The sequence below is a fragment of the Cnephaeus nilssonii genome (assembly GCF_951640355.1).
Source record: "Cnephaeus nilssonii genome assembly, chromosome: 6".
In the NCBI taxonomy this organism is placed as follows: domain Eukaryota; kingdom Metazoa; phylum Chordata; class Mammalia; order Chiroptera; family Vespertilionidae; genus Cnephaeus; species Cnephaeus nilssonii.
Window position 1 is genome coordinate 238,453 of NC_137077.1, and position 27,550 is coordinate 266,002.

Sequence of the window (27,550 nt, forward strand, 5' to 3'; positions counted from 1 at the left end):
ACCAGGCCAGCAGGGGGGCAGTTGGGGGCGACCAGGCTGGCAGAGGGGGGCAGTTGGGGGCGACCAGGCCGGCACAGGGGGAGGTTGGGGGCAATTAGGCTGGCAGAGGGGGCAGTGAGGGGTGACTAGGCCAGCCCAGGGGGGGTAATTGGGGGCAACCAGGCCAACAGGGGGGACAGTTAGGAGCGACCAGGCTGACAGGGAGGGGGCAGTTGGGACAACCTGGCCAACAGTGGGGGGGGGGGCAGTTAGGGGTGACCAGGCCGGCAGAGGGGGCAGTTAGGGACGACCCGGCAGGCAGGCAGGTGAGTCATTAGGAGCCAGCAGTCCAGGATTGTGAGGATGTCCAACTGCTGGTTTAGGCCCTGGGATTGGGCCTAAACAGGCAGTTGGACATCCCCCGAGGGGTCCCGGATTGGAGAGAGTGCAGGCTGGGCTGAGGGGACAACCACCCCCGCCCCTGTGCATGAATTCCATGCACTGGGCCTCTAGTATTTAATAAATAAGCAAAGCAAGAAATAACAGTTGTGAAAACAAAACCAAGTGTTTTATTTAGAAGTATTTGGTACCAGAATGGGAGGAGGAGGAGGCCTGCCATAATACTGATGATAATGTTGAAGGTAGAAGTCATACACACCATATGTATTTGTTTTAAATTTTGTGAAAAGAACAGCCCTAGTTGGTTTGGCTCAGTGGCTAGAGTGTTGGCCTGGGGACTGAAGAGTCCCAGGTTCGATTCCAGTCAAGGGCACATGCCCGGGTTGCAGGCTCGATCCCCATTAGGGGGTGTGCAGGAGGCAGCCGATCAATGATTCTCTATCATTATTGATAGCTCTCTCTCTCTCCCCCCCCCCTTCCTCTCTGAAATCAATAAAAATATATTTTTTTAAAAAGCAAGAACAAAGTAAGTCAAAAGAAAAATATATCTTCCTTGCCACACATTACAAAATATGTCCCTGATGATAAACCTTAAAACTAGACCAACTGTACCTTCAGTGGGAAGAGGAGGGGAGGGGCCAGGTGGTGCAGTGTATACAGAGCGCCCTCTGGTGGTAGGTGCTATGCATATCGTCCTCCAAAATAACATCTCAAGGTAACAGAAGGGGCCACAATCTCTTTCAAATGTATGTAATCTGAGCGGATGTAAACTTTTTTTTTAAATATATTTTATTGATTTTTTTACAGAGAGGAAGGGAGAGGGATAGACAGCTAGAAACATCTATGAGAGAGAAACATCCATCAGCTGCCTCAAACATCCTTGTGCCTGCAACCAAGGTACATGACCTTGACCGGAACCGAACCCGGGACCCTTCAGTCCGCAGGCTGACGCTCTATCCACCAAGCCAAACCGGCTAGGGCAGGATGTAAACTTTTAAGTAGCTATTTTAAAACTGTATTATAGGCCCTGCCTGTGTGGCTCAATGGTTGAGCGTTGACCCATGAACCAAGAGGTCACCCATTGGATTCCGGTTTGATGTGGATGACTCTCAGCAGCATAACATCAAAATGGTTCAACCACTCTGAAAAGTTGGCAGTTTCTTAAAACACAAACAAACATATAGTTTCCATCCACCCAGCAACAGTCCTGGCATTTATCCCGGAGAACTGAAATGTCTGCACAAACACCTGCACAAAAATGCTCATAGTTTCTTTATTTTTTTTCCATAGTTTCATTTTTAATAGCCAAGCTATTTTTTAAAATTAATAACAATAAGAATGTTGTGTATCGAAAACTACAGGTATAACTAAAACCATATTTCGGGAGAACCCATGACCATAGTTTTATTTTTTTTAATTGTTTGGGTGTTTTTTTGTTTTGTTTTGTTTTGTTTTAAATATATTTTATTGATTTTTTACAGAGAGGAAGAGAGAGGGATAGAGAGTTAGAAATATCGATGAGAGAGAAACATCGATCAGCTGCCTCTTGCACACCCCCCACTGGGGATGTGCCCGCAACCAAGGTACATGCCCTTGACCGGGATGGAACCTGGGACCCTTGAGTCCACAGGCCGACGCTCTATCCATTTAGCCAAACCGGTTTCGGCTGGGTGTTTTTTTTGAAATATGTTTTTGTTGATTTTATTATTATTTTTTTTTAATCCTCACTTGAGGATATTTTTCCATTAATTTTTTATTATTTATTTTTTTAAATTTCTTTATTGATTAAGGTATCACATATTTGTCCTCGTCCCCCCATTCCCATCCCACACCCCTCCCCACACATGCCCCCACCCCCCTGTTCCATTAATTTTTAGAGACGAGTGGAAAAGAGAGGGAAAGATGGAGAGAAACAGCGATGTGAGAGAAACACATTGATTGGTTGCCTCCTGCACAGGCCAGGGCTGGGGCCAGGGCGGAGCCTGCCACAGAGGCACATGCCCTTGACCAGAATCAAACCCGGAACCTTCAGTCCCCTCTATCCATTGAGCCAAACCAGCTAGGACTCATGACCATAGTTTTTAATGTCCTTATAATTAAATAAAGACGGAAAAGTAAATTGACTAAGCCTGGGTTCCTAGGAAAGCAAAGCTGAGGCAGAAACTCTGAGCACTACTTTATGAAGGTCTGACCCCAGGGAGCAGGGCAGGGAGGAAGCCACTACTGGGTACTGAGTGTGCTGACTGCTCCTTCTCAAGGGATCAGCCTCCAAGAGGCCAAATAAATTCATCATTTCTCAGTATTGTCCTTCAGGGGAAGAATTAATCCAATCAAAGCTCTTCCCCTTGGCCCTGGCCAGGTAGCTCAGATGGTTAGAGAGCATTGCCCCAATATGCCAGGGTTCACTCTCCGGTCAGGGCACAAACAAGAAGCAGCCATGGATGCACCAATGAATGCATGCATAAGTGAAACAGTAAATCCATGTTTCTCTCTCATCAATAAATATATTTTTTAAAAGGCCTTCCCCATGGAGTGTGAATTTCCTGCATTTCCAGGCTGCCCTGAGGTGGGGAGCAAGGTGCAGCTGGCCATCACCACAGTCCAGTCTTGGTTCTCACTCCTGGGCTGGCACCCTGGGCTCAGCACTCACTTGACAAAGGCCAGGAATTCCCACCAGACCACGGGACACTCCTTCCTGCCCCTTTCCCTTCTCGGAGCTGGTGGGAGAGTGCCAAGCTGGGCAGAATAGACCCATTCTTTCTGGGTCTAAAGAGCGGTGCACTTGACTGTTCTTTTTTCTAATATTTGTAAGATGTTTATTAAAATTTTTTTTCATTAATAATGAAATCGAGGAAGGCTTTGTTTCCTCTTAACACAGCTTTAGCTATGTCCTATAGAGCTGGGTGTGAATGCATGTACCTTTGCAGTTTTATATATACTTTGAAACTTAGTATTTGAGTTTTTCTTTGATTCAGGATTTTTTTAAAGATAATTTTCTAATTTCTAACTATTTAAGTTTGCTTGCTTTTTAAACATTTTACTGTTTGTTTAGAATTGCTTTGGATTACGATCAAGTCATCTGTCCTAGTTTATCTCTTTGTTTGCATGGGTGTATGTACGTATATGTGTGGCCTGGCACACAATGATATTTTGCAAATATTCTGTGGGCTTAAATAGATGCAACGCTCTCTCCCTCCACATAATAATAAACTGAGCCTGCTGATTACAATTTTTTGTTCTCATACCTGCTTTTCGTCTGAACAACTGTCCATTCCTGGAATGGGTGTATGAAGTCTGGGGGAGCCTGAGGCCCGCGTACTGCTCCGTGGCCAACACCAGGCTCCAAGGAGGAGAGGGCGTGGCCAGACAGCTGGGTTGCCAGGCGGCAGGACCGGGACACAATGGGGTCTGGGAGTTGGCCCTGGCACCCCACTTGCCTTCCCAGCCGGTAGCCACAGGAGCAGGTTAGTGCATCAACTTCAGACCCCACTCCAGACACCCCACCCGGTCCCGGTGCCGCCCCCCTGCTGTGGAATCTTCACCAGATGCCTTCAACATACCCCAGCCCCCCAGAACCCGGGGAATTCCCTTCTGGCGGTGCTGAGTCCAAACTTGGCGCGGTCACACCAACTCACTCAGTTTGGGGGGGAGGGGGAGGGGAGAAGGCCTCGAAGCTGGGTCCCTGCCCTGCGTCCCCCACAGCGCTGAGAGAGCTGGGAAAGCCCCCCACCCCACCCCACAGAGCTGGGAAAGCTACCGTGTTTTCCTGGCGCCTGGGAGACGGGTGGAGCCCCGCCTGACTCGCCCCTGGAGTTGCAGGGAAGTGTGTCCCCTGCGAGTTTGGGGAGGGGGGGCCCGGACCGCCACCTTCTGTCCACAGGTGCTGCGGGCCGTAGAGCACCCAGCGCGCCATGGGCTCGGACCTCTGGGTCGGTCCCTGGCGACCGCACCGGCCCCGCGGCCCCATCGCGGCGCTCTACCGGGGCCCGGGGCCCAAATACAAGCTGCCCTCCAACACGGGTACCGGCGCGTGTGACTGCGCGGGGTGGGGTGGGAGGAAGGGCTGGCGAGTCTGTGCCGGGAGGGGGTGCTGAACCCTGGGCTGGAGAGCGGGAGGTCTGTTGGGGGGAGGGGGGGGCGGCGCCTGTGCCCGGGCAAGAGCGGCCGGACCCGGGTGACGCTGGGACGCCCGCAGGTTACCTCCTGCACGACCCCTCGCGGGCCCGCGCCCCCGCCTTCTCCTTCGGCCTGCGCCTCCCCAAGCAGCAGGCCTCGTGCAGCCCCGGGCCCGGCTACCTGGTGCCGGCGCGCATGACGGTGCGCGGCAGGGACGGCACCCCGGCCTTCTCCATCTACGGCCGCCAGCGCCTCTCCGCGCCCAGCCTCACGCCCGGACCCGGTCAGGACCCCTGGGACCCCGGCTCCCCGGGGCCAAGCTGCACCCAGAACCCCCACCCAAGCCCGACCCCGGGTTCCCTAACACTCCAAGTTCGGGGCTCCGTATCGGACCTCAAAGAACTCCAGGCCCCACGGGTTTTGACAAACCGCGGCTCGGTTCCCCCTAATCCCAGAACCCAGGCCCGGTTCTGCCTACACTCCCAGTCGCCCCACAGGCAGGTACTTCCCGGAGCGAGCGGGCAACGCCGCGTACCCCAGCGCGCCCCGGCACACCATCGCCCCCCGGAACTGGGGCGTCCAGGCGGAGCACAACACCCCAGGTGAGACCACACAGTTCCGTTACCGTTACCTCCAATGGGAATGGAGGCGCTTCCCACCGGACCCTGCGGCTGCCGGGCTCACCCCGGACCCCCCCCCCCCCCAACCCCCTGCCTTCCAGGTCCCGGCACCTACACGGTGCCCTCGCTCCTGGGCCCGCGCGTCATCGGTAAGGTCTCCGCCCCGACCTACTCCATCTACGGCCGCAGCGTGGTGGGCAGCTTCTTCGAGGACCTCAGCAAGGTGAGGGCTCCGCGTGGGGAGGGCAGCCGGGCAGGGGGAAGGAAGCCGGGGGCTGGCGTCAGCGGACATCGGCAATGGAGGCCGAGCCCAGCACCCCTCCGCAGACCCCAGGTCCCGGCACCTACCACGTGGTGAACCCCGGCGTCTACAAGGCTCGGGCCCCCCAGTTCTCGATGCAGCCGCGGACGGCGCTCCCCCAAGACAACAGCCAGAACCCCGGACCCGCAGCCTACAATGTGGACCAGGTGATCTGGGGTCCAGGGGCCAAGGGTCAGATCCGGGGGCAGGAGAGTCCGGGTCCCGGATGGAGGGTCTGAGGCCCGAGGTTTGGGACCGGGGGGCAGGGGGGGGGGTGGAGGGGAGACAGGACCGGGGCCCTGGTGCGGAGCCGCAGGGTCGGCCTGCGAGGTCAGCGGCGTCTCCTGGGCCCCCAGTACCGGAAGCCCGGCGGCTGGAGCTTCGGGATCCGGCACTCGGACTACGTGGCCCAGACCTTGGCCGAAGTGGATGACTGACGGGCCGGCGGGCGCGGCCCCCAAACCTTTGCTTAAAGCTTCGGGAACCAGCCGGTGTCCGTCTCTCTGTGCGCGGGGCCCGGAGGGGGGGCGGGGGGCGGAGGGACGGAGGGACGGGGGGCGGAGTTCAGCAGGGAGCGCCCGGCGAGTCCGGGAAGTCTGGAGCCCGAGGGGCCTCTGTGATTGGCCGGAACCAAAAAAAAAAAAAAAAAAAAAGCCGCGCCTCCCGGCCCCGGTAGATCAGTGGTTAGGGCATCCTCCCCGTGGGCCAAGCTTCCTCTTTTGATCCGCAGTGAGAGTCAACCAATGAGCGCATCAATAAGTAACTACTTTCTGTTTCTCTTTTCCTAAAATTCAACTTAAAAAACCCTCAGGTGAGAATTGAAAATAAAAAAATCGCCCTGGCCTGTGTTCTCAGTGGTTGGGGCTTGGGCTTGCGCACCGAAGGGTTGGGGGTGGCGGGTCAGATTCTGATCGAGGGCAGGTCCCTGAGTTGCGGGATTCTCTCCACCCGAGGTCAGGGCACTGGCGGGAGGCAACCTGTGCGTGTGTGTGTGTGTGTGTGTATCTCCCCACTCCCTCCCTCCCTCCCTCCCACTCTGAAAAGCAATGGAAAAAATATCATGTGAGGGTTAACAAAACAAACAAAAAATACGTAGTAAATGATTTTTTAAAAAACACAACATCCCGCCTCCTCCAGGCGGCCATTGGCCCAGAGTCCTACCTATGAGGCCCTGCCCACCTGCCCTCCTAGGGCAGCCAGTGACCACGGATCCGCCCCTCCCTGTCGGGAACTGCCCCTCCCAGGCTGCAGAGTCTGTGGTCCGGGTGGGACGGGGCGGAAGCCGGCTGGAACCCGAAGCAGGAAAGGTGAGGGCCGCTGTCCGGGACAGGTAGGAGCTGGGGTCCCGTTATGAGGCTGAGAAGTGGGAGCTGGTCCCAGAGACACGCACGTGGGCAACACAAACAAGGCGGCGGGCGGGGGCGGGGGGAGCCGCGGACAGGAGGAAGGAACCGGCGGGGACAAGGCGCACAAGGCTGCACAGATGAACACGGGGCGGGGGCCGGTCCCAGGTCCCAGGTGTGTCTCCCAGCCCGCAGGCCCGGAGCAATGGCGACCCCGGTAACCCCAGGACCCTCGGCCCTCACCCCAGTGGGTGACCTCGGGTCCAGAGGGCCCCAGTGCCCTCCTGACCCTCCTCCAGAGCCCAAGCCGCTCCCAGAGCTGATTCGCCTGAAGCGAGACGGAGGTCGCCTGAGCGAGCGAGACATTCAGAGTTTCGTGTGCGCTGTGGTGGACGGGAGCGCGCAGGGCGCGCAAATAGGTGTGTGGGGCCGCTTGGGCATTCCTAACTCCAGCGGAGACCTCCTCCCCTTGGCGCGCCACGGCACCCCACCACGTCTTGGCCCCAGGCTAACCCATTCCTGTGAGAGCACCCCCTCATGCTGCCTACATCACCGTACCCCATGCTTAGGGGCCATGCTCATGGCCATCCGACTGCAAGGCATGGATCTGGAGGAGACTGTGGCACTAACCCAGGCCCTAGCCAACTCTGGGCAGCAACTGGAGTGGCCAGAGGCCTGGCACCAGCAGCTCGTGGACAAACATTCCACAGGGGGAGTGGGTGACAAGGTCAGCCTGGTCCTGGCACCTGCCCTGGCTGCCTGTGGCTGCAAGGTGAGATGCCGCCTCTCCAAACTGGAAACTCAGACCTCAAAGAGGCGGGCAGCTCCCAACCTCTAACTTGGTCCAGAAAGAGCCCCCAAAGGCAGGACCCAAGCTTCTTGCCCCCCCCCATTCCCAGCAGCCCCCATAACAGGGCCAAGCTACCTCGCACCCCTTCCTCTTCAGTACCTGAGAAAGGACTCCCAAGGGGAAAGCTGGGTACTCCTCCCTCAGCAGATACCAGCCTCCTTCACCAGTGCCTCCCCCTACAAAAAACCAGGACAATTTCTTTCCCATTCTCGCTCCACCAGGTGGACACCACTTCTAACTGCCGCTAAAGTCCCAGCCAGGGAAGGTGAGGGAGAGGTGGAGGGTGGCTGTGCATGTGTACTCAGAATCCCTGTCCAACAGGTTCCTATGATCAGTGGACGTGGTTTGGGGCACACAGGGGGCACCCTGGATAAGCTAGAGTCGATTCCTGGATTCACCGTCATCCAGAGCCCAGAACAGGTATATGGAGGCCACTGATGGGTCACTGACCTTGATTATTGATGGAAACATTAACCAGAATCGCTGAAGGATCACTGATGGGTTATTATTAGTTAGGGTCACTAATGAGGATGTTCATCAAAATTATTCATGGATCTTTGATGATCATTGGGCTTTGGTCAAAGTTACCAATGGAATTTTGCTTTGAGCCATCAATAGGGACTTGGTAAAAATCACTGATGGGCCATAGGACATTGATCAATGCCACTGATGGGTTGAGCTAGTCATTAATGAGGACTTAATCAGAAGTGTTCCTAAGTTACTGGTCATGGTTTTAGACATTTGTCAAGGTTGCTGGTGAGTCCCTTGATCAGGATTAGTGATGGGGTCACTGACCAGGGGTCACGGACAGTCACTGGGAGTCCTGACGTAAGGGGATTTGGCCAGATGCAAGGTCTGCTGGAGAAAGTGGGCTGCTGTATTGTGGGTCAGAGCAAGGAGCTGGTTCCTGCGGATGGAATCCTGTATGAAGCCAGAGACGTGACAGCAACCGTTGACAGCCTGCCACTCATCACAGGTGACCTGACCCCACACTCCAGGGCCCACCTTCTGCATGTTAAACATCCCTGACTTCTGATGGGCCGGTAAAGGGTCCTCTCATAAGGGGACTGTGGGACCTCCCCCAACCCCAGGGTCGGCGTCCCCTCACCACTCAAGAGGGAGACCTGGCTGAAGCACAACAGTCCAGGCCCCATGACCCCATCCTAAGGGACTTGACCCTCAATGTTCAGAGTCCCTGACTCCTCATGCCTGACCTGAGAGCCAGGATGCCCTGCATCTCAGGAGGCGCCAGCTCTCCTGTACCCACAGCCCCTCTGCCTCCCTCCCAGCCTCCATCCTCAGCAAGAAGGTGGTGGAGCGCCTGTCTGCACTGGTGGTGGACGTCAAGTTCGGAGGGGCCGCCGTTTTCCCACGCCAGGCAGAGGCCCGGGAGCTGGCGAGAGCACTGGTGAGCAGCTGTGCCCAAGGAGCCTGGGCTGGGGAAGGTCTCCTGGGCGGGCCTCCCCTTCATGACCCAGCAGGCGCTCCCTGTGTGCCTCCGCCACATCCACTCGGCAGCCGTGTCACCAGGGTCCCTGCCAGCACCTGGCTTCCCCACTCCCAGTTCCGCCTTCACCCCCTACTCAGCGACCTCACCCAAGCAAGGCTGACATGGCCCGGGTCTGGGGACTCCCCCGGGGCTCTCAGCCCGGGCCGGTACGCGGTCTTTCTGACCCCCACCTCTGAAGTCTGGCACATCGCCTGCTTCACCGCTCCCCCCACTCCAACACCCAAACCCTTCTGGGGCCCCTCACTCCTGGGACCTGGCACCCAAGAGTGCAGCACCGGCTGGAGTTTGATTACAAGCGGCCCCGCAGGACGCAGGGCAGGGGCCACACTGAACCGTGTCTCCGAAGGTTGATGTAGGGGCAGGCCTGGGGCTCCGGGTTGCAGCGGCTCTGACAGCCATGGACCATCCCCTGGGCCGCAGCGTGGGCCACACCCTGGAGGTGGAGGAGGCGCTGCTTTGCATGGACGGCGCGGGGCCACCGGACCTGCGGGACGTGGTCATTAGGCTCGGTGAGTGGACGCGTAAGAGGCGTGGGGGTCGGAGCTACAGAATCGCCTCCGCTGCACCTAAACCCCGGACCCACGCCGGCAGGGGGCGCCCTGCTCTGGCTCAACGGACAGGCGGAGGCCCAGGCCGAGGGCGCAGCCCGGGTGGCCGCGGCGCTGGACGACGGCTCGGCCCGGGGACCGTTTCGAGCGGATGCTCGCGACGCAGGGTGTGGACCCGGGCCTGGCCCGAGCCCTCTGCTCCGGGACCCCCGCGCAGCGCCGGCAGCTGCTGCCCCGCGCCCGGGAGCAAGAGGAACTGCTCGCGCCCGCGGACGGTGAGCTCCCGCGGACCCTCCTCCCGCCAGGTCCCTGCCCTTCCTAAGCCCTGTCCTGCCCCACGCGCCCCACGCGCCCCGCACTCCCTCCCCGCAGGCACCGTGGAACTGGTCCGGGCGCTGCCGCTGGCGCGCGTCCTGCACGAGCTGGGAGCCGGGCGCAGCCGCGCCGGGGAGCCGCTCCGGTTCGGGGTTGGCGCGGAGCTGCTGGTTGGCGTGGGCCAGAGGCTGCGACGCGGTAAGCGCGGACCCCGGCCCCGCCTCAGCCCGGCTGCCGCCCCGCCCACCCCATCCACCAACTGCCCGTCCACCGCCCGCAGGGTCCCCCTGGCTCCGCGTGCACCTGGACGCGCCCGCGCTCAGCGACCCGCAGCGGCGAGCCCTGCAGGGGGCGCTCGTGCTCTCGGACCGCGAGCCCTTCGCTGCCCCCTCGCCCTTCTCTGAGCTCATCTTGCCGCCGACCGACGCGCAGCAATAAAGCCGAGAGCCGCCAAGCCGTGTCCGTGCCTGGTTCGCCGCGGACGGGAGCGGGAGGGCGGGCAGGGCCCGGAGAGGACCCTCTGAGGGAGGCGTGGCCCTCGCCGGCAGGGGCGGGACTCGGGAAGCGCCGCCCCGTTCGGCACGTGACCTGTGGTGGCCCCGCCACCTTCGGCGCGCACTTCCGGCTGCCTTCCGGACGCGCGTGCGCGGCAGCGTTGACGCGTGCGCACTGGAGTCGAGCGTAGCGACCCGGCAAGACGCCGCCGGCCACGGACCTTGGGAGCCGCGCTAAGCGTCCGACACCCCGTCGCGGGACCGCCCGAGGTGCGGACCCCGGGAAGACCTGGGTGCGAGGTTCGGAGGGGCGGGCAGGCGCCTGGGGTGTGCTCGGCGCGTGGCCTGCGGCGGGGCCCAGCTTTGCGCGTGTCTGGAGGGCGCCCTGGAGGAGGGCGCCCTGGAGGAGGGCGCCTAGAGAGGGGCTCAGGGAGTCTCCGCAGGGGCCTTCGCCTGTCAGGCACATCTCGTGCAGCGCTGAGCCCATTGTGTAAAGGAGGCGGGTACGAGAGGCTGAGGGACGTGCCCAAGGTCACCCAGCCCGGAGGCCAAGCCCAAGAATCGTGGGAGGAGGGTGGAGGCCAAGCGGTTGGCCCTTGGGAGGCCCCTCTGCAGCAGCTGAACAGGTGAGGGGTTCCTCAGACCCCCACCTACACGCCTCCAGAAAGGCACGGTCCCCGAAGCGACGGCAGGGCGTAGGGCGTGGGCCGTGCGCCACCAGAGTTGTGGGAAACCTGGATGGAAAGCGGGTGCGACTTGTGGCCGGTGGGAACCTTGTTTCTCCGTGCGGAGGGCAGAGTGAGTGACCCGGTTTCTGCTATTGGTGGGGAAAGAGAGCTGACGGGCTGGGAAAGGTCAGTGTCTGTCATTGAGGGTTGAAGCCAGACTCACCAGCCTCCTTTCTGAAAAGGGGCTCATTTCATTGCAAACAGGTCCACGTGCTCAGGAACCCAGGCAAGCCGGCACTTGGAATGATTTCAGGCAGCTCAGATGCTGAAACACAGGTGAGTGCCTGGAGCTGCGGGGCCAGGGCCAGGGCGGGCGGAGGCAAAACGAGGCACTCGCCTAAAGGACAGCACCGACAGGCTGGACTTCTGATTCCTAAGCTGGAGCTCTCGGCTTCAGAGGTGTGACGGCTCTGAGCTCAGCGGAGCACTGGGTGGCCATTTGGGACCGCTTGACCCAAGTGTAGGGTTGGGCCTTCAGGTGGAGGCCTGTCTCCCCAGTGACAGGAGATGACCCAAGAGGCCAAAGCACCTTCCGACTCCTGACATGTTTGCCCTCTTCCAGGAGCATCAGGCCTGTGCTGCTGCTGCTGCTGGCTCAGCCGCCCAAGGCTCAGCGCGGGTTCTCTCAGCTCAAGGCCTCCGCCCTCCTGAGGACTCCTGGAGGCGAGGCCCTCCATGTGAGGTGCCGGCTCTTGTCAGGGCAGGGCCAGCCCCGGGGCCCTGGGCTTCGAACTAGGCTGCTGGTCACGGCCTTATTTGGGGCGGGGCTGGGTGGGGCCTGGCTGGCCATGAGGGCTGAGAAGGAGCGGGAGCAGCAGCGGCGGCGGACAGAGGCCCTGCGCCAGGCCTCTGTGGGCCAGGGAGACTTTAGCCTGCTGGACCACCGGGGCCAGGCTCGCTGCAAAGCCGACTTCCGAGGCCAGTGGGTGCTGATGTACTTTGGCTTCACTCACTGTCCCGACATCTGCCCTGACGAACTGGAGAAGCTGGTGCAGGTGGTGCGGCAGCTGGAGGCCCAGCCCAACCTGCCCCCGGTGCAGCCCATCTTCATCACGGTGGACCCCGCGCGGGACGACGTTGCCGCCATGGCCCGCTACGTGCAGGACTTCCATCCGCGGCTACTGGGCCTGACTGGCTCCGCTGAGCAGGTTGCCCAGGTCAGCCACAGCTACCGTGTGTACTACAATGCCGGCCCCAAGGATGAGGACCAGGACTACATCGTGGACCACTCCATCGCCATCTACCTGCTCAACCCCGACGGCCTCTTCACAGACTACTATGGCCGGGCCAGGTCGGCCGAGCAGATTGCAGACAGTGTGCGGCGCCACATGGCCGCCTTCCGCAGTGTCCTGCACTGAGCCGGTCATTAAAGGGCTTGGCGGAGCTGCGTGTGTGCCTGAGCTGTACCAGCTGCCCTGGGAGGCCACGGAGGAGAGGGGCCCAGCACCTGGTTGTTGGCTGGGTGCTCTACACAGGAGCCTTTTAAAGGGATGGGTGGGGTGGCAACACCACTTTATTAGGCTGGGCCAGCCAGGAAGCAAGTGTGAAGTGAGCAGATGTGTGCCCAACATCATGGGGGACAGGGCTGCCCACTCAGGGCTGAGCCATGGAGGGGGCGGTGTAGGTCTGGAAGCGCTTGTGGGCCCGCTGGTGCGTGAGCAATCTTAGGGACATGGTGTCCACAGCCGCCTCCAGCCCTGGCTGCTGGGTGATCTCTACCGTGTGGTCATTGGCCTGTAAGGACAGGGTGTCAGCAGAGCCAGGGACCACTTCCCTCCCAGGCCCAGGGCCACTCACCAGTTGCAGGGAGGCCAGCATGGCGCGGCACACCTCAAAGGCAGGCTGGCCCGCCACCAGCTTCGCAAAGGGACACCACTGGTTGAGCTGACTGAACCTTGAGACCATCTGGTCCCCATAAAGGTGGATGTCAAAGGGCACGTGCTGCTCCTGCAAGAGGGAAGAGCAAGGTCCTGGTCAAACCCTGCAAGCATCGGGGCTCCATGCCCGAGCAGAAGCCGGCCCAGTCCCCTTACCTGCTCCTGGAGCAGGGGCTGGATGCTGTCCTCCCAGTCCCTGACACGCTGGCTCAGCTCCGTCTCCTGGACGAACTTCTGAGACGTGGTGATGAAGAGCTCCTAGGGAGGACGGGAGCTGCTGCCTCTGTCAGAGCATCACCCAGCTCCCCCTCCTCCCCCCAACCAGGGCCTACCACGTTCCTCCGGACCAGCTCCTCGTAGCTCAGGGATGCCGGCATGGCCTCTGCTTCTGGAAAAGGAGGGCAGTGGGAGGTGTGGGCCACACCCTCCCTCCCTCCCATCCTTAGGCACCCTCATGAGGACCTGACCTACCCAGGGCTGCAGTGTCCTCAGGCTTTGCCGCGTCAGGCTCTGCGAATCCTTCGGGCTCTAGAAAGTCATCTGCTGGGGGGGGGGGGGGGGGGGGGTGTACCGCAGGAGGCAGGTGAGCAGGCAGCCTGTCCTGAGCCCCCTTCCTCCCGCCACGCTGTGATCACCCACCTGCTGCCCCCAGCTCCTCCAGGGAGTCCTCCAGGCGGTCCTCCTCCACAGGCCACAGCCCCTCCTCGGCCCTCGGCAGCCACCGCTTAGCTGCCTGTGCAGAGAACGTGTGAGCCGCTGCTGCCTCCCACCACCGGGGCCGGGAGGCCAGTGGCCGGTACTTGCCTCCCTCCTCTGCAGTTTCCGGAGGGTCTCCAGCTGCTCCCTCACGTGTTTCCAATACAGGACCTCCATGTCTACACACAAAAGCCTTGTGAGGGGGTGCCCGTATCCACCCAGGGCCTTGGGCATCCCCAGACGGAGGGGAGGAGGGCAGAGCATGGCGCCATTATCCCTCAGAGGAGCACACTGGGCTCCAGTCGCACCTGCAAAGGATGGGCCCTTTTTCCGGAGCCTCCTGCTGTCAGCATGGTTAGCATCTGCAAGAGAACTGGGTTGTCAGGAGCCAGACCAAGTCCCTTCCTGCCCCCCGCCCCGCGCCCTCTTGCCCTGGCCTGGCCCAGTCCCACACACCCACTCACAGGTGGCCAGGTACCACTGGTGGAAGTCCTGCAGCTTGGTGGCACCCTTCCTCTTACGCTTCTGTCCCGGAACCTCCTCCACACAGGCAGGCACGGAGTAGGGTCTACCTGGGGGGCCAACGAAATGTGTCTCGGGGCACCACTGCAGGCCCCGGGGAAGATCCCAGTGCCCACACCCCCTGGGAGCCGTCACACGAGGGAGCACAGCCCCACCAGGCTCCCCGTGGGTACAGGGCACACCCCACCCACCACCCGTGCCCCCATGAACCCAGCCACAGACACTGGATATAGCTGTCTCTCTACCCAATTACCTTTCTTGAAGGGCTTGGAGTCCAGGGAGCTGAAGGGGTCCAGGCTCTGCCAGGGGTCTGGGGTCTCCTAAGCACAGAAAACAAGTAGATTCAGGGAGAGTGGGGGACACACACCCTTCCCCCAAGGCCAGCACTGAGGGCAATGACGGCCAGGGGATGACTGGCCATGTGGAATCCGGGACCCAAGGGTGGAAGGGCCTCGGGCAGGTAGCAGTGAAGACGTGGGTGGTAGGGCCTCAGGCACACACCCTCCCTGCCAGTGGGGTCAGGGGTCTGAGCCCCACCACCTCACCTTCAGCTGGGACACAGGCTCCAGGACCTCCTGCCTCTCCCTCAACTCAAACCTCCTGGGCTGGGCAGTGCTCTGCAAAGAAACAGCCTCAGGGTGGCCCCTCCTTTGCTCAGGGGGCAGATACGCTCCAGGAACCCGGAGGCCGGAGGTGAGGACACAGAAAGGAGCCCACCCACCATCCCCAGGGCCCTCCAACCCAGAGCATCTGAGCAGGAATGTCAAATAGGCAAGGGCTAAAGGCAGCACTGCTAGGACAGGGAACTAGTGGTCGTGCGGAAAAACAGAGTAACAGGCAGCTCCAGGGGCACCACAGGCTCCGCCCGCCCGAGGAGCAGCAGCTGCTCTGCAGGGAGAGGGAAGCGATGGACGGCTCAGCTTTGCAGGCCTCAGTGTGCGCCCCACCTGCTGCGGGCTCCTGGGCTCCAGGGGGACCTCAGGGAGCTCCGCCGCCCCCTCTGCATCCTCATCCTCGTCCCCGCCTCCGGGCATCGGGCCTTCTGGGGGCGTGCCTGGGCAGAGGAGCGAGAGGCCCGTCAGCCTCGAGGAGCCCGAAGACCAGACCGCAGGTGAGGGCTGCCCCTCTGGGCCTGAGGCCCTCCCCGTCTCGGCTTCTTCATGGATTAGACCGAGACGGGAGCACGGCGTTCTACCCTCGACATGCAACTGTGTCATTTGTCTTTTACTTCTTAGCCAGTTTCCTCTTTAAATGCTGCCATCTGTGTCTGCCCAGAGGAATAGGCAACCAGGGCAGCGGGCTGAGTGGGGGACGAGGCCTGGGCATACGGGGCCAGCTCCAAGGTTTCACGGCTCCCATGCCGCCCCAGCACAGGCATAGAGGGGTGGGCAGCCTGGGTCAGCTGAGCATAGAGTCCTGTCCCCACCCCCACCAGTAGGTCCACCAGGATGACCTCTTCTCACCTGGCTCCTGGGAGATGCCAGGCACAGGGACCGGACTGCTGATCACAGAGACTTCCATTGGCTGCTCCTCAGCCCACCCAGCCTCTGGGAGAGATGGCGTGAGACAGGGCAGCCCAGCCCCTCCCCATAACTCTCCAAGGGACCCAAGAGCCAGGGCTGGGGAGGGAGAGCAGGGCCCTGCACTGAGCCAGCTGTGGGCAGACGAGGGCAGCAGCGGGACCAGCTCCAGCAGGCCGGCCTGTGGGGCAGGTGACTGGGGAGGGAGGGTTCTGGGACCAGAGATGGTGGCGCAGGATACCCAATAAGGAGCCCATCCTCGAGACCCTTCCTTACCACCAGGCCCCACACCGGAGCCCTCACCCGTCCTGGGCAGCAGTGTCTCCATGGGGGACAAGCCCACTGGCTCCAACATGAAGGCTCCTCGGGGGTGAGGGGTGCACGTATTCATCCTAAAATCCTTCCGACTGGCCAGGACCTCCCCCTGACAGCTGTGCTGGCAAAAAAACAGCCTCTGTAGAGACCGCCCCCAGCAGCCGCCCTCCCCGCCCAGGCCCAGGCCCAGGCCCAGGTCCGCACCTGTACAGGGGGTTGTTGTTCTTGTCCATCTCATCCAGGGCTACCAGGGCCATGGGCAGGAGGGGGACGATGGTGACCTCCTGCACAGGGGCCGAGAGCGGGTCAGCATGGGAACCAGATGGGATGCCCACACTCTACAAAGAGCCCATCAGCTACGTTTAGCCCCACTGACGGGGGGGGGGGGGGGGGGGGGCACTCACAATGGAGGCCTGCTCATTCCTCAGGTCCACGTTAGCACGGGTGTCGGGCAGGTCATCCAGCGACAGGAACTGTGAGGAGACAGTGAGCTCAGCAGCAGCACCCAGCAAGCACCCAGCAAGCACCCCGCGGGCAGCAGCCAGGCGCCCAGGAAACCCACCTCATCCTCCACGTGCTGGGAGGCCCTGGAGCTGGCGTCCCTGCTGGCCCCGTCTTCCTGCGCCGCGAGCTGCCTGGCCCTCCTGGGAGAGAATCAATGCACGGGTGTTCGGAGGCTGCAGGGGCTTCCCCGGCCACACGCAGGGCACACGGCCTCCACCTCCTGGCTCACGCCTCCAGGACTCACCTCTTGCCAGAGATGAAATCGAGGGCCTGGTAGACCAGTGAGTAGAGGTATTCAACCTGGAGGCCGGAAGCGGAAGTGAGGACGCAGAAAGGAGCCTACCCACGATCCCCAGGGCCCTCCAACCCAGACATCCGTGCAGAGAAGCCGGCTGTCCCCTCCCAAACCTCCGGCCCAAGTCCTGCCAGTGTGGCCATCAAGAGCACTTCTCCGGTTGAACAGAATTGCTGATAGCTGAGGCCCCCTCCCCCCTCTCAAGGCTGTGCATCCCGCCCTGCGCCTCTGTGCATACCTGCCTGCGGGTGGCCCATTCCCTCCCGCGGCCTCAGCCCACCTCCGGCCTCCACCACCCGGGTCTATGGCACCTGACACCACTCCAGCCACAACCCAGGGGCCCCACCCTTAGGGTGAGGGTGGGGATTTGGAGATGCTGACCACAACGCACCAACAGGGGGCGAACCTGCTGCCTCTGGGCCACTTCCTCTGGGCGAACCCCCTCTCCTCCGCCCGCCCCTTACACCCCCATACCATCCTCCCCTGCAGAGCACACACAGTCCTCTGCTGGGGGGGCCTTTTCTTTCATGCACTGGACACTGATACAGCAGTGAGCAAGAGACCCCATTTACTAGGAACAATAAACACTAACTTTTCTAAGTGTGTGCCACACACAGAACCTTGCTTCACGCTTCATCTCACTTAACCTGTCTGAATCGGGTGCCACTACTATCCTCACTTTATGAGAGAATCAACTCAGAGTGCATTCTCCCTCCCTCTCCTTCCCCCACACGCACGCCTCTCCTAAACTCTGAGACCCCACGGGCTTGCCCCCAGGGCAGCAGTGGGCAGCGGCAGCTCTTCCCGGGCTCACACCTGTCTCCAGGGCCCCCTTCCTCTGGCTCTCCAGTGAGCTGACAGCAGCCCCCCGAGGCCGCCGCTTTCACTGTGACTTTTGCTCCAGTGGCCACAGCAGCCCCACCTTGGCTCCCCATTTGCTGCTTCTGTCGTAAGCCCTTCCTTGTGTCACTATCCCCAGCTTTAATAAATGTCCTCTCAAAGCAAAATAAAAATTAAAACATTAAAAGGAGAGCATAAACTCAGACTCAAACACAGTAAGCTGGCGCAGTCCTGGGCCCAGGGCTGGCTCCCAGCGCCTGTGAGCCTAGAGCTGCACCATCTGATGCGCAGCCACGAGCCACATGTGGCTACAGCAACTTCCATCACTGAACAGTTAACAAAACTCAAGACTAACGTCCTCAGCCACACCAGTCACAGGTTAAGGGTCAGGAGCCACATGCAGCCAGCGGTCCCCACCTGACCACAGGTCCAGACCATTCCCAACACTCGGAAAGCCCGCTGGGCCCACTCCAGAGCCTGAGCCCCACCCCTCGGCTTCCCTCCAGTCAACTCATTCCTGCCTCATCACGGGGCGGCCCATCCACCTGCCTGTCAGTGCCCCTTGCATTGGTGCCTTCAAAGCCAGTTGCAGACATTCCTTCTTAGGACAAACCCAGGAAAGAGGAATTCGATTCAATGGGATTATCTAGGACAAAAATCAATCAAGGCTTGACTGTCTTAAAACTCTGCAGTGCCCAGAGGCGCACACCCTGCCAACCACAAGCAGATTCCTGTCCCTTCTGTCTGCTGTGGACCCTGGAACTCAGCTCCTCACAGCACTTCTAACTCCTACCTCCCAACCCCTAAACTCCCAACGCTGGATCAGCACCGTGGTCCACTTGCCACCCCACACCCACACCCACACACACACACAGCCCCGGGGATGCTAAGCCCCCTGGGGAGGTGCCTGGAACAGGGTGCATTCCATCTCCCTTAGACCAACGCTTTCCGTTCACCTTTTGTTTGCATTCCCCTCAGCAAATACTTGTAACATTTGCCAATTCCACTCTTCAAACGTCCTCTCCAGTAGCCAACTCTCAGTATCTGACTTACAGCCTCCATTATGGAAATTGGGGCCTTAGGCATCAACTCCCCAAATCCCTGCGCCCAACTTCTCTGCATCCATGTTTCCGTATCCCTCCAGTCTCCAGCGATGAGGCAAAGCCACCCCGGACCCAGTCTCACTTCTGGGATTCTGTTCACCTATTCTCCTCCCTCCTCCCTTCCCCCTTTCCTCCGCCACCACTTCCCTGGCTGCCTCTACGGGTTAGCGTCAGGGTCCCCATCCCCACTGCCACAGAGGATGTTTTAAGAAATCCTGATGCCTGCACCACTCCCCCGCTCCCATGTATTCAGTCTGGGCAAGGCCCGGCCATGGTGACTGCTGGGAGTGTAGCCTCGGTTGAGAACCATGCTTTAGTTACTACCTAGTCTCTTTCCTCCCCTTTTCAATAAAACTTCTCAAGAGCACTTTCTCGTGCCTCTATTTCCTTCCGCCAATGGTCCAGCCCTCCTCTCACTAAATCCCCGGGACCTGCAGATCCAGAAGGGACTCTGAAGTCTTTAGTGTATGGGTCCAACTCCCTGAACTCAACATTTTTGGCCATTTTTCTTCCCTCTGGACATTCTCTACTGCTCTGACTTCCTAGCCAGGACACTGTCTCCTTGACCATCTCTGCCTTCCCTCTTGAGGATGCTCCCTGAACACTGGTTCCCCACGGTGCACCCTCCCTCCTGCTTCCCTCACTCCACAGCAGGCTCTCAGCCTGGGAGCAGGCGCTGTGGGCTGCATGATTCTCTGCCGCAGGGGCTCTCCTGGACGTTGTTGGGTGTTTAGAAGCAGGCCCTGCACGTTTAAATCCAAGCTCCTGTTCAGTGTTAAGAGATGCTGAGGAATCCGGAAGGAGACAGGAGGGCTGGCAAGGCAGGTCAGAGGCGGGGTGAGCCTGCCACCTGCCCCGCAGCACACAGGACCTTGGTCCTGCTGGCCCCTGAAACACCCAGTCCCGTGGCCAGGGGCGCCCACCTTCTTACTGTAGACACAGGCGGAGCCTTGGATCAGCAGCGCTGCCTCCACAAAGTTCATTGTGGTTTTGCCTTCGTCAAAAGAAATGCAGATCTGGTCCAGCTGCAAGACACAAAACTGGTTCTGTGGGAAGCCGAGCGTGTGCACTTCCCGCGGGAGCGCCCACCCACCACCCCACCTCTGGCCCCTCAGGCTGACAGCTCTGGCTTTGCTTGGGGCTCACTTGTTGTCTGCTGTTTTGGGAGGGTCTCTGTGCTTTCCCCCACTTCCTGTAACCTCTGAGCCTGGTATTTGGAAGAGGGAGACCCCATCCACACAGCCAGCGCTGCACACAGCTCCCTGCTGAAGGTGCTCCATCCAAGTCAGGGCTGACTCAGACAGACCGGCAGGAAGACCCCGCACCCTGAGAGGAAGGGGACTTCAGGGGTGGGGAAGACAGAGACGAACACCAATCCTTTGAGCAGAAAACTCAGGAAACAATCCCAAGTGAGTCCTCCTCCTTCTTCTGTGACCCCTGAACCCCAGCTGGTATCAACCACATGCCAACAACTCCCAACCCCGTGCAGAGAAGCGCCCTCTCCTAAGTTCGGGGTGTGTTTGTAGCTGCCCAGCAGGTATCTCCATCGAGACTGCCCCACAGCCTGGCCCCTCCTGCAGTCCAGCCAACAGCACTTCGGAGCCCTTACATGTCTGTCAAGCTCTTTGCCGGGAACGCCCACCCCAGCCTGGCCCAGTGCAAACTCTCCTAGTCTCCCTCGGGCTTCCTGCCACCCTGAGGGAGGTCTGGCCACGTGTGAGTCTCTCCTCCCTCAGTGCACAGTGAGCAGCTCAGGGTAATTCCAGCCTTTAGCGCTGCGCTTGATGCTGGTGCCCAATAAATGTTTGATGAACAAAGTGGTGACGTCGGAGCTAAGCCTAATGCATGTGTGGTCCTCTTTCCCAGATGAAGGAGGTGGCTTTTCAGGAAGAGCAGCGCCACACAGAGGCAGCGTGCGGACAGGACGCGTGCACTTAGGAAAGAGTCTTAGGTGACCTATCTATCCAAAGGAAGACAGGCCTGTGGTGGCGCCAAGAAGGGGGACTCCACCAGGGCAGGGCGACTGCTACTCATTCCTGAAGGACAGAGGGAGGGAGTTGGTCAGGTCAGCGGGGAGGGAGGAAGCAGGAGCATGACAGCCAGAAAGTGCCGAGCGAACAGACATTACGCCCGAAGAAAGGGAACGTGGAGAGGGCGGCAGGGCCACCCAGACCCTGAGCTGCAAAGGTGGCCCTTCTCTTCGGCGACACTGTAGCCCCAGCTGGGCACCCACTCCCAGGACCTCACTCTCCATTCTCCTTCTAATGGCTCCCAGATGCACGCTCCCAGGACGGACCCCCCATGTATGCCCAAACCTTCTGGATGGCTTACCCGGAAGTCACATTGAAACAGGTCCACGCTAAGCTCTAGAGATTCCCCTCCCCAAACCACCTACCCAGAATCCCAGGCGATATTTGAAATCCTGGGAATAAATGAGAATGTGGAGGGGACACGTGTAAGGAGATGGCCCAGGCCCCACCGGAGGAGCTAGACACTGAGAGGCTGGGTAGGAAAGAAAACGTGGGCAATGAAATCGGACGAATATCAGAACACCAAAACCTGTTTCAAAAAGGAGCGATGGTCAACCCAACAGATGCTGCAGAGCTGAACAGGATGGAGGTCATTACCCATCAAGACAAGAGCAGCCCAAAACGGAAGAGTTAAAGTCAAGTGCAGAAATGGAGCGGCCAGCTCCTCACACTGCGGCACACCTTACACTGTGTGTCAATTGTCGTGAAAAGTAAATTTTAAGAAAGAAGGGAATTCTTACAACCTGATCCAGATCTCTCAAACGCCCAAAAGGCACAGGCATTCTATCACATCAGAACAAATGCCGGTCACCACCTATAAATCGATCTCGGAGCCCGCTCATGGGTAGCGAGCGACCTGTAATGACAGGCTCACTTAACAAGGGATGGTGCCGGGAGGCGGGGACGGCGCTGGGAAAAGCAACCGAGCCCGAGGCCAAGCGCGGCCAGAGCGGCGGATGCACAGACCCGGAGGCGGCGGGCCGCCCGGAGCCCCCGGCCCGGCGCCCCGCCCGCCCAGCGCCACTCCCCCGGCCGCCCTCACCTCCTCCAGATACTCGCCCAGCTGGGCCGCCACGTCCACCTCCCAGTTCTTGGTGAGGTCGCGGATGGGCTGCAGAAGGTGGGCGAAGCGCGCCTCCACGTCCTCCATGCCCGGCAGCGGCTGGGGCGGCCCGCGGCCCGCGAGGGTGGCTTCGAGGGGGGCCAGCGTCCTCAACCCGCCACCACTTCTGGCGCCATTTTGCTGCTCCCGCCCAGGAAAGCGCGCGGCGCCGCGCGCACACCTATGACGCACACGGCCCGGGCGACCCCGGGCGCTGCGCCCCCTACGCGCCGGAAGTGCCTCGGGACGCGCTGGGGGCGGAGCAGGCTAGGGGGCGGGGCGTGCGCTGCCGGGGGCGGGGCCAGATCGGGGCGGGACTTGCAGTTGCCGCCCGCGCGGCGGGGCGGGGCGGGGCCGGGCGGACTCGCGGGCTCGTGTCCAGCGGACCGCGTAGCGGACATGGCGGGCTCCCGGCTCCCTCGGCAGCTTTTCCTCCAGGGCGTGGCCGCCGTCTTCTTGTTCGCCTTCGCCTCCCTCTACACACAGATCCCGGGTGAGGGCGCTGAGCGCGGGACACCCCCCCGCCCGCGCCCCGCGTCCCCTCATCTCCCCGCCGACCCTACCGTCCTGGGCGGGAGTGCGGTCCAGGCCTTGATGCGGGGATAGGGGCTGCGTTCGTGTCCTGCGGGCCGCAGGTTTGGGGGGTAGGAGGGCTTGCAATGGTCCGTTTCCCGTAGGGTTCGGGTTCTCACCTGGGGCGGGAACAGGGCCCCTAGTTAGGGGGCCCGGACCTGGGGGGGTAGGTAGGGCACTCCGGGCTCCAACCTGGAGGAGAGGGGAACTGGGAGCCGCCCGGTGGGAGACCCTGGCCTGGGGAGCCCGGAGTGGGGTGGGGGTGCTGGCCCCGGCGAGAGGGGAGCGGTCACCAGGTTCGGACAGGTTGGTCGGGGTGAGAGCCGCGTCCGGACCCGGGCTGGCGGGAAGGACTGGCTGCAGGTCTAGCCCTGAGGCGGCAGATGTGCGGGCCCTGAGGCGGCAGATGTGCGGGCCTGGCTGGGGGGGACGTCTGGCCCCTCAGGACGGTGCCCTCCCGCAGGCCTATATGGCACCGAGGGCATCCTGCCCGCCCGAAGGACACTGCGGCCACAGGGCAAGGGGCCCTGGCAGCAGCTGTGGGAGACCCCGACGCTGCTGTGGGAGGCGCCCCGCCTGGGGCTGGACACAGCTCAGGGCCTGGAGCTGCTGACCCTGCTGGGCACCCTGCTGGCCCTGGGCGCCCTGCTGCTGCGCCGGCTGCGCCACCTCCTCGTCTACCTGCTGCTCTGGGCCGCCTACCTGTCGGCCTGCCAGGCAAGTGGGGGCTGCCTGCCCTCCGCTCCCCTCCACTGGGAACCTGGTCACCACCTCACTTCAGCCCCATCCGCCCTCCACCCCATCCCTCGCCTGCCTCCCCAGACACCCCCCCACCCCCCCCCCCGCCCTGCTCCCTGACAGCCCTTCTCCCCGCAGGTGGGCCAGGTGTTTCTTTATTTCCAGTGGTGAGTGACCTTTGGGTGTGGGGCTTCCGGAGGCTGGGGGGCGGGGGAGGGGTCAGCCTCTCCTGGAAGGGCCTCTGAGGGCAGCAGCCTTGATGGGGAGGGGGCTCTCTGTGCTCTTCCTTCTCCCTGCAGGGATTCCCTGCTGCTGGAGACTGGCTTCCTGGCTGTGCTGGTGGCCCCCCTGAGGCAGCCCTCCCACCATAAGCAGCCCCCCCAGGGTGGGCTGGCAGGAGCCTCACCCCACGAAGGCCTCCCCTTCTGGCTCGTGCGCTGGCTGCTGTTCCGCCTCATGTTCGCCTCGGGTGTGGTCAAGCTGACCAGCCGTTGCCCCACGTGGTGGGGGCTCACTGGTGAGGGTCCCCGCCTGCACCTGGGGCAGTCTCGGAGGGGGGGGCTCTGCCCAGCCCTGACCACCCACCGTCCCCCGCAGCCCTCACCTACCACTACGAGACGCAGTGCCTGCCCACGCCTGCTGCCTGGTTTGCCCACCACCTGCCCGTCTGGCTACACAGGCTCAGCGTGGTGGCCACCTTCCTCATCGAGATCGCGGTGCCCCATCTGTTCTTCGCCCCTGCTCGCCGCCTACGCCTGGCTGCCTTCTATTCCCAGGTGAGGGGGCCGTCCACCATCAGGACACAGGCGGGAATGGGCCCTCGGCACCATCCAGGGGGTCCTGCTGGGGACAGGGTAGCTGCCGCCGGCAGTCAGGAGGTCTCGTGGGCAGAGGGCCAGGTTAGCTCTAGGCAGGAAGGTGTGCCCATGGGACAGAGCATGGCCTCGCTGGAGGATGTCAGGCTCAGGTCGGCAGGGGCATGAGGTGTGCTGAGCGTGGGTTTTCTCCAAGTGGTGTTGGGGAGCCATGGTAGGTGTGAGCAGAGGGGACAGAACAGAGGCCAGGGATGCTGCAGAGCGGGCAGGATGCCTCAGGAGAGACCTAGGCGTGGGGGGCAGGCTCTGGAGGGCCCAGACGGGGGCTGCTGTGTGGAGTTCTGAGCTCAGACCCTCCTGCAGGTCTTGCTGCAAGTCCTGATTATCATCACGGGGAACTACAACTTCTTCAACCTGCTCACCCTCGTGCTCACCACCTCCCTCCTGGATGACAAGCACCTGGCTGCCGAGGCTGGCAACAGCCGTCGCAAGAAGACCCCTGCCTGTGAGTGTCACCCGTCCCAGCAGCCAGCTGTCTCCTTCCCCAACAGTCCCCACTGGCCTCTGCTCTAGCTCCCCAGCCTCCTGGCTACCCACCCTCCGCCCTGTTCCCAGCTGGCCAGGACTGTCTTGCCCTGCAGCCTGGCCCAAGGCCCTGCTGGCCCTGCCGGCCCTGTTGCTGGAGCTGGCCGTCTACGGGCTGCTGGCCTATGGCACCGTGCACTACTTTGGCCTGGAGGTCGACTGGGAGCAGCGCACCATCCACTCCAGAACCAGTGAGTGCCAGCTGGGTGCCAGGGGACAGGGGCTGGACTGGGCCGCCGTCCTCATACCCCTTCCTTCCACAGCCTTCACCTTCCACCAGTTCTCCCAGTGGCTGAAGATGGTGACCCTGCCCACCATGTGGCTGGGGGGCGCCTCCCTCGCCTGGGAACTGCTGGTCGCCCTCTGGAGGTATATGCGGGGCGGGGGGCGGGGGAGGCGAGGGCTGTAGAGCTGTGCAGAGCAGGGCTGACTGGACTTGGCCCCTGACCTTCAGGTGGACCCAGGTGCAAGGATTGCTACGGAAGCTCTGGACTGCAGTCCAGCTGTCCATCTTCGGCACTGCCACCGTGGCCATGTTCCTGGTCAGCCTGGTGGGTAGCACTTCACAGGGGACCCTGGGAGGGGCGGGAGGAGCATCGCTGAACCTCTGCCCCCCGGCCTCCAGGTGCCATACTCCTACATGGAGCCCTCCACCCACGGGCGCCTCTGGACCGGAGCCCACCGCCTGTTTGGCGCCGTGGAGCACCTGCAGCTGGCCAACTCCTACGGCCTCTTCCGACGGATGACTGGCCTGGGTGGGCGGCCCGAGGTGGTGCTGGAGGGCAGCTATGACAGGCACCACTGGACGGTGAGCGCTCCACGGGCGGGGAACCCAAGGGGGATGTGGTTGGCGGGGAGGATGGGGGGGAACCCAGGTCTAGCAGCTCTCCCAACCTGGCTGGGCGTGGCACACAGGAGATCGAGTTCATGTACAAGCCTGGGAACGTGAGCCGGCCGCCCCCCCTCGTGGCACCCCACCAGCCGCGCCTCGATTGGCAGATGTGGTTCGCGGCCCTGGGCCCGCACACGCACAGCCCCTGGTTCACGAGCCTGGTGCTCTGCCTGCTGCAGGGCAACGAGCCAGGTGAGGCTGGAGCAGAGGGTCGGGCTTGCTGGGGGGCTTATGGGCGGGGCTGAGGGAGCAGCCAGCTGAGCCCACTCCCCCACAGTGATCCACCTCATCCAGAGCGACGTGGCCAGGTACCCCTTCCACAAGCAGCCACCCACCTATGTTCGAGCCCAGCGCTATAAGTACTGGTTCTCACAGCCTGGGGAGCAGGGGTAAGGCTGGGGCACCCGACGAGGGCTGGGGGCTGGGGGCTGGGGGCTCGGAGCTCCCCATTGCCTGAGCTCCCCGTCCTGTTGCAGCCAGTGGTGGCGACGCCAATGGGTGGAGGAATTCTTCCCCCCCGTGTCCCTGGGGGACCCGACGCTGGACACACTACTCAGGCAGTTTGGTCTCCAGGTAGGAAGGTGCTAGCCAGGCTGGGGTGCTGGCAAGGGTGACCTCCACCCCCAGGGACGACCCCTGTTGACCCCCCTCAATCCTGCCCACAGGACAAGAGCCCCCGCCGGGCCCGCAGCTCCAGCAGCGCCCTTGCCCAGGCCCTCCACTGGGTCCGGAAACAGCTGTCGCCCCTGGAGGCCCCCACCCTGCTCTGGGGACTCATCCTCGCGGTGGGGGCCATCAGGGTCCTGCAGGCTCTGCTGGGGCCCCGTCCCTCCCGAGCCTCCCCTCCCCCGAGGGAGGAGAAGCACAGGCCGGAACCCAAGAAGGACCCGGGAGCGAACACGGACCAGGCTGCACCAGCCCCCAACAGCAGCAGCAGTGGCTCCCAGACTGCCCGGCGGAAAAAGTAGCCACGTTCTGTCTGCCACACGCCCGGAGGGTTGGGGTCCCCCACACTCTGGCCTTCTGAAGCAGGACGTGGCCCAGCCACAGTGCCTTAGCCGATGGTCCTGGCAGACGCAGGCTGGGGTGCTGCCCAGGGGGCAGGCTCTGGCTGCCTTACTGCTTCGAGGGTCCGCTTGTCCCCCACTGCGCCAACCACGTCCCCTCCCAGAGCACCCTCTGACCTGGACAGTGGCCCCGGAGGTGGGTGTGAGACCCGCTCAGAGCCCTTCCCAGGACGTTGTGCAGGACGGGGGGGTCCGAGTCTGATGCCAGCCCAGCCCATCACTTGGTTCATGAACCAATAAAGGTTCTTCATGCTTGACCGTGCTGTCTCCTTCCCACAGGGAGGCCTGCAGACAGGCCTCTGTGTGGGCTCAGCCCGGGCACTGTCCAGCTGTTGCTGACCTGGCTCCCTGGGTGTCCTTGCTCTGCCCTTCTCAAGTGTTCCCCTCTATAAAATGGGCACGAGGACCTGGTCTGGCACCGCTCGGGGCCCCAAGCCTCAGTCAGCACAGCTTGGACCACCTGTCGGGTCTACACATCAAAGCTGCGAGGCCGGTCAGGGAATGTGGAGCCTGGACCCGTCTGAGGGCCTGGAACCCACCCAAACCCAGCCCCTTCCCTCCTGCTCCAGCTGCCTCAGGTCACTGCCCCCGGGAAAGGAACGAAGACTCAGAGCACTGGACGCTGCTTGGGCCAGAAGGAAGGAGAGGTGGAGTGGGGGCCGCAGGTGGCAGGTCAGGGAAGAGCTGAGAGGCCAGAGCAGCAGGAGAGGGTGCGGTGGGGGAAGAGGAGCCGGGGGCCCTGGGTCGGGGCGGAGGAGGGCACCGTCCAGGTTTCCACTTGGGGGTTGGTTGTCAATCAGGTCACTGCCCCCTGTGGGCACTTGCAGCTCAGCCTTCCCTCTGCCCCTCAACCCCCACCCCTCAGGCTCACCA

At 61.7% G+C, this 27,550-nt stretch overlaps 5 protein-coding genes across 10 annotated transcripts; 4 read left to right on the forward strand and 1 right to left on the reverse strand.

The window, feature by feature from the left end:
• The first annotated feature begins 3,612 nt into the window (after positions 1-3,612).
• Positions 3,613-6,379, forward strand: CIMAP1B (ciliary microtubule associated protein 1B). The gene is given in 7 exon segments (XM_079775763.1): positions 3,613-3,842; positions 4,259-4,427; positions 4,429-4,777; positions 4,992-5,096; positions 5,216-5,337; positions 5,442-5,582; positions 5,772-6,379. Coding segments are annotated over 6 exon segments (936 nt in total). The 5' UTR covers positions 3,613-3,842; positions 4,259-4,289; the 3' UTR covers positions 5,853-6,379.
• A 131-nt stretch (positions 6,380-6,510) lies between these two features.
• TYMP (thymidine phosphorylase) lies at positions 6,511-10,436 on the forward strand. The gene is given in 11 exon segments (XM_079774923.1): positions 6,511-6,722; positions 6,927-7,177; positions 7,328-7,530; positions 7,930-8,028; positions 8,455-8,584; positions 8,898-9,016; positions 9,465-9,627; positions 9,710-9,801; positions 9,803-9,941; positions 10,039-10,179; positions 10,262-10,436. Coding segments are annotated over 10 exon segments (1,458 nt in total). The 5' UTR covers positions 6,511-6,722; positions 6,927-6,963; the 3' UTR covers positions 10,420-10,436.
• Positions 10,437-10,612: 176 nt separating this feature from the next.
• Positions 10,613-12,570, forward strand: SCO2 (synthesis of cytochrome C oxidase 2). 4 transcript variants are annotated; one of them, XM_079774924.1, is made up of 3 exons: positions 10,613-10,745; positions 11,408-11,479; positions 11,766-12,570. In XM_079774924.1, exons 2-3 carry the CDS (start codon positions 11,466-11,468, stop codon positions 12,559-12,561), a joined length of 810 nt encoding a protein of 269 aa, XP_079631050.1. In that variant the 5' UTR covers positions 10,613-10,745; positions 11,408-11,465; the 3' UTR covers positions 12,562-12,570. The 4 variants fall into 4 exon arrangements, with proteins under 4 accessions (XP_079631050.1, XP_079631051.1, XP_079631052.1 ...); XM_079774925.1 differs by having other exon boundaries at positions 10,666-10,768; XM_079774926.1 differs by lacking the exon at positions 10,613-10,745 and adding an exon at positions 10,754-10,775.
• A 128-nt stretch (positions 12,571-12,698) lies between these two features.
• Positions 12,699-22,177, reverse strand: NCAPH2 (non-SMC condensin II complex subunit H2). 3 transcript variants are annotated; one of them, XM_079774922.1, is made up of 20 exons: positions 21,948-22,177; positions 19,799-19,900; positions 16,882-16,937; positions 16,696-16,777; positions 16,538-16,606; positions 16,338-16,417; positions 16,122-16,249; positions 15,762-15,845; positions 15,246-15,352; positions 14,844-14,915; positions 14,552-14,618; positions 14,241-14,348; positions 14,085-14,138; positions 13,881-13,955; positions 13,720-13,809; positions 13,552-13,623; positions 13,413-13,468; positions 13,237-13,338; positions 13,001-13,150; positions 12,699-12,937 (listed from the first exon to the last, which is right to left on the reverse strand). In XM_079774922.1, exons 1-20 carry the CDS (start codon positions 22,053-22,055, stop codon positions 12,797-12,799), a joined length of 1,803 nt encoding a protein of 600 aa, XP_079631048.1. In that variant the 5' UTR covers positions 22,056-22,177; the 3' UTR covers positions 12,699-12,796. The 3 variants fall into 3 exon arrangements, with proteins under 3 accessions (XP_079631048.1, XP_079631047.1, XP_079631046.1); XM_079774921.1 differs by having other exon boundaries at positions 13,552-13,620; positions 16,095-16,249; XM_079774920.1 differs by having other exon boundaries at positions 16,095-16,249.
• A 178-nt stretch (positions 22,178-22,355) lies between these two features.
• LMF2 (lipase maturation factor 2) lies at positions 22,356-27,288 on the forward strand. Its single transcript, XM_079775914.1, has 14 exons — positions 22,356-22,500; positions 23,044-23,297; positions 23,457-23,485; positions 23,618-23,835; positions 23,916-24,094; positions 24,497-24,638; positions 24,775-24,909; positions 24,982-25,087; positions 25,173-25,269; positions 25,344-25,526; positions 25,634-25,802; positions 25,888-25,999; positions 26,087-26,183; positions 26,276-27,288. Exons 1-14 carry the CDS (start codon positions 22,407-22,409, stop codon positions 26,576-26,578), a joined length of 2,118 nt encoding a protein of 705 aa, XP_079632040.1. The 5' UTR covers positions 22,356-22,406; the 3' UTR covers positions 26,579-27,288.
• The last annotated feature ends 262 nt before the right edge of the window (positions 27,289-27,550 follow it).